This window comes from Anopheles cruzii, chromosome 2 (genome assembly GCF_943734635.1).
Source record: "Anopheles cruzii chromosome 2, idAnoCruzAS_RS32_06, whole genome shotgun sequence".
NCBI lineage: Eukaryota > Metazoa > Arthropoda > Insecta > Diptera > Culicidae > Anopheles > Anopheles cruzii.
The window spans coordinates 19,804,346-19,809,349 of record NC_069144.1 but is presented as its reverse complement, the minus strand read 5'-3'; the positions used below and the strand labels follow the sequence as shown (position 1 = coordinate 19,809,349).

General features: G+C 49.6%; 1 protein-coding gene across 1 annotated transcript; it reads right to left on the bottom strand.

Annotated features, from left to right (window-relative positions):
- Positions 1-1,065: 1,065 nt before the first annotated feature.
- Positions 1,066-2,625, bottom strand: LOC128278962 (basement membrane-specific heparan sulfate proteoglycan core protein-like). Its single transcript, XM_053017685.1, has 3 exons — positions 2,340-2,625; positions 1,842-2,281; positions 1,066-1,775 (listed from the first exon to the last, which is right to left on the bottom strand). Exons 1-3 carry the CDS (start codon positions 2,401-2,403, stop codon positions 1,140-1,142), a joined length of 1,140 nt encoding a protein of 379 aa, XP_052873645.1. The 5' UTR covers positions 2,404-2,625; the 3' UTR covers positions 1,066-1,139.
- Between the last annotated feature and the right edge of the window lie 2,379 nt (positions 2,626-5,004).

Sequence of the window (5,004 nt, the reverse complement as noted above, 5' to 3'; positions counted from 1 at the left end):
AAAGGGAAAAAGCAAACTGCGTTCATCATCGCTGATCGGGCGATAAGCACACGACGTCGCAAGACGTTGCAGCGAGCAGTACTGCCCCGTGAAGGCCGGCATCAATGGTAGATGCAAATCGTGTTAAATAGACTGTGAAAGGTGCTCGGGTGTGGTGTGCTAGATTTTTGCCGCCACTTTTACGTTATAAATCTTGCAACCATTAATTTAAGACGGATGATGTGATGTGCTTTTTTATTTTAGTCCTTTGTTTGTATAATTGATTTTTTCTTAAACGTTTTTTGTTTGTTATCAAATAACTCTTTCACCTAAGAGTTAACATGTATCACAAATCTCAAACAAATACACAGAAACTCAACACGGTTTAGTCTATCGCTAATCGTCCGAAAAGGTTTAGATTTGATTGTTTGTAGTTTGAAGATTGAAGAACAAAACGAAGTACTTTTAATAAAAATCTTAGCAACGTACCAGACCCGCAAAGAACCAGACCCGAAGCAGAGCTTTCAGCAAGTCAAGCTAGCTCACCTCGGTTGACAGTGATCCCGGGAAGCGTTTCGTTGCGGCGATTTCTGTTCGTCTACTAAATCCAATATATGAAACGGCACCCAGGACTCGTCTTCGTTTGTCCGCCATCGACGCAGTGTCAACGGTTTTTAACAATAGACTTTCACCGAAACATCCAGAAACGGTGGGAACGATGGAAAGGATGGTGGCCGTGAGTGGCCGACATTGCGTCCGGAAGGGCCGATTTTCGGAAAAATTCTCCCTCGACAGGCCTCCCCGAGGGCGGAAGAGCGGATATCGGACAGCCGGAGCTGGCGTTTGTCAATCGGCGGCTGTGGAAATGTTGTACGAGTCCGTGTTGGGAGTAGAAGACGGAATGTGGCGCACGAAGGCGCTGATAGGGTCTGCTCTGGATCGCTTGAAAGCAATCGCATGTCGGCTTATTAAGGGGATCCAGCTTCCAGCCCGGGCGACAAACACGCGGGCTGACAGTAATTGAAACGAATCCACTACTGAACCACAGCACGGCCAGTTTGTTGGACATCATTGAAAACGCCACGCCCGGATCCGATGAAACGGTAAATCAATTTTTATTTTACGATCAATTCACCTCAAGAAGACTGGAAGAAGGCCGGTCATTTGTCATCGGATATGTTGTGGAGTCGCTTCAGCATCGTCCACAGCTTGTGGACACTCAGACACAGCCCGTTGGGGCTGAACGCATCGTACTTTCGGAGGTAGGATCGCTCGCAGTTCTCGCACGACAGGCCTCGGTAGCCCGGGTGACACTGGCACTCCTCGACGGAACCGACCCACCCGAGGCCGGAGTTCTGGGTCGACGCCACGTCCACGGTGAGCTGGCTGTCGGCGGCGCGCTTTGAACTTTGCGGATCGTTCGGGGCCCGAATGTAGATCGCTTGCAGTCGGCTCAGCACGGACATGAAGGAAAATTTGTTCACCGGGGCACTAGCCGGGTCCGTCGAGTTGCTCAACACCGTCCAGCTGGATTCACGGATCGGCACGTAGACCCACGGCGACTGGGTGTTCTCCGGTGGGACGTGGCTCAGCCTAAGATCGTCCTTGCCGACCAGCACCATGCATGGCTTGGTGCGCTCCGTCCAACACTCATCTGGAGCGTAAAACCGGAAGTAACCACCGTAGGACGTTAGCAAGTTATTCTCGAAGTACGACGCCGGTACGGACAGATACCGATCGATGGTTGACTCGCTCGGCAGGCGGATCACTTGGGCGTTGGTGAGATTGTAGACCATCTGCAAGTGTTCGTCTTATTAATGAGAGAGGAACACACACACACACACACGGGGAAGCGGACTGACCCGGGCCCGGTAGAGGAAGCGTGCCGTTCGGCACCGTCCCGTCACTCCCGAGCAGAAGCAATCGTCCCGCTCCTCGAACGGCTCCTCTTCGGCGTCGGCCAGCACCTGTGCGTTCGGTTCCGAAAGCCGCCGGCTGCCAGGCAGCGCTTCAACTTGCACGATCGCGGTCGCCAACCGAGTGCGAACATTGTCCCTGCTGTGGCCCCAAAGATCGTACCGTCCGGCATCGGCCGGTGTCATGGACGGGCACACAAGTTCGCCGTAGGTCGCCCGACAGTTCCGGTAATTGTCCGTGATCAGACGACCGTTGTGATACCACCAGGCAAGGTACGCATCCCGGTTGTAGTAATTGGACACCTTCAGTTTGAGCCTGGCGCCCTCCTTCACAACCACCTCGTGCGTCGGGATGCGCTCATAGGAGTCATCCTGGATTTCTACCGCTATCCGGACGAGATCGCTGTAGAGCGTGAACTTGATTCGAACGCCACACATGCTTACCATATCCTAGCGACGCTGAAAGGCTGGCAAGCAGTAGCAGGAGTAGATTGAGGATTGTGCTCATGTTGGCTTCAAAATAATTCCTGAAACTGTCGGGAGTGTAGCGTAGCACCCGACACCTTGTGTTAATGCACTGAGCGACCAACTAAGAAGAACGTCGAACAAATAGGCACGGCCGCTGCCGCTGATAAGAGGTTGATCGCATCGCGAGGTTACTTCAGGCACACTGCCGCCACCACCAGACACCTCTCCGGGGATTCGCTGTAGCAGCAGTACTGGTCAACTGGAATGAGCTGATCGTCACCGAGTGAATGAATGAGGATGGGGATGAGTCAATCGATCGGCTAAGCAAAACAGCAAATTGAAAACATTTCCAATGGGCATTACAAACTAGCAAAGTGTGCGGATGATGTTTCGATTCGCTTCGTGGACACCCAGCGACAAAATGGAAGCTCTGTTGAGTAAAATTTATAAAATAACGTGACTGATTTAATTAGCAGTTTTGTTTCAAATGATTAAGTCGTAAGCTAAGCGTAAATGTCAAAGTTGTTACTAAATGTCTATAATTTCCAGAATTAAGTTTGACGTTTTAAAGGTCAAGTAACCGGTAGTTTAAAATCCAAACACTTGATGGGCCTGCTCAAATAAACAAACAGATATTTTTATCATACAGTACCATTAAAATGAAAGATAATTCTTCTTGAAGAAGAGCTTAAAAAAATTACTTAAATGTTTGAATTAAACTATGAGTGTACATCAACTAATTCGGAAAGTATTCGGGAAATGACACAAAACTGGGCCTTTACTTTGTTCTTCAGTGTTTTGTCAAATCTTTCGGAGTATTGCCCAATCGTTTCAGTCAGATTGCCGGCCACATTCGTCAGAACATTTCATAACGGTAGCCACAAAGTCTGACCAAGTCAGTCAGTCAGTCAGACTATTGAGACTCTGAATCTGAAGACTATTGAGAAGACGTTTCGGGCTGGTGTTAACATTTGCTAGAACGCAAAATAGTATGACTAATGGATATTGGAATTAATTCTTTATTCTGCCCATTAATTGTTCAGAATTGTGATTCAGCTGAGAAGTTGTTTATGGCATCCACTAGAAAGGCTGCCATTCCAGTTATGGACAGTGAGACGGCCGTTGGTTTGGGAGCAGCTCAAAAACGTATCCATCAAATTAGAATCTCAATTTGTTCCCGATTCCCGTGGACTTTAAAAGCGTGCGGCTATCAGATATCAGAAACCATCTACATTTTACGACTTCCTGTTGTTTAACCGAATGGAAATGCATTCTTGATTAAATACGGCACAAAGTAGCACATGAAAAAGCGACGACCAACTTCAGGAGTTTTCATCATTTTTTCCCGAATGCTGCTCCTTAGCAGAACCTGCTCACTGCTCAACCAGTTGCTCAGAAGGATATTGGAGGCATCAGCGCTTGGCATTCATGGGCAAGAACGGCCGTCGGAAAGGCCCCCCGACCAAAGAGCACCCAAATTACGATTCCGACGAATCAGGCAGGAGGGATTTTGATTCAAGCCTTCGACGGTGGACCCTCCCGAGGCCGGGCGGTCCACCCGCTGGCTTGTTCCGAAATCCAGCCGATCCATTACTAATGAAGCGATTTGCTGTGGTTGTCGGACCAACGGTTTCCGTCCGAGTTCGAGCCTTAGATTTGGGATGTAGATTTCCGATAGTTTTTCTTTGCCTCTGTGTGCGTGTGTGGGAAAGGGCTGTTATTGAAAATAAAAGGGAACAACAGTACAGACTGTGGTACGGTGGGCGCAGCGAACGAGAAGTATATTAATGGACCGATTCACGGTTAGCGGCCGATGGACCTCGCGCCTAGAACTGCCGTGTGCAGTTCCGCGGTTTCCGCGAAGCTAACCACCACGGCGACGTTGCATATTCATGTGGATGGTTCATAAATAAACATTCGCGCAGCGGGCGGGCGTGTGTGTGTGTGGGTTGGTTACACAATTTCCGATATTTTCATGTGCTGCCACGGCACACACTGTTGGCACGTGCTGTGTTCCGTGGAATTCGAGCCCTAGAGCGTACGGAAAAGGAAGTACGAGTACAAACCACCCGCCCCGGAGCTTTAAGCCGTTTAGCCTGACAATGGGACGCTGGGATTCCGCGGACACGGAGGCAGGCGTGAACAGCCCGGTCCCGCTTAATTGGGATTTACCGGCCGGTGCTGTGTCTTGGGTGACCTCCGCGACCGGAGCGCCAGTAAGTTTCATTTCCGGCGAGAATTTCCGGACTTCGATTCCCGGGAAATTGGGGAACTGGAACCAGTTCAGTACGATGGCAATGTTTTTCCTGGTACGACTACCTGGATAACCTGGATTCGGTCCCGGTACGGTAGCGCTACAGACAGCTCCAGTATCTAGAAACGCGGTCTCGATTGTTGCTTAATGGGCGATATGCGCAAGAAGAATATTTGCAACCAACGCAAGCGATGCGAGGTTTTACTAATGAACCCGAAGAATGTTAATCAAAAGATGAACGTCTTAAGATGTGGTTAACGAATCTGTGCTCGACAGTGTTTTAATCCCCAGCCAGGTCCCTCCGGGGGTTTGCGGGAGAGACATTCCCCGAATTGGTGCGGTAATGTTGGCAGCTCCAACGACATACTGATTTATTCTTAGCGTGTA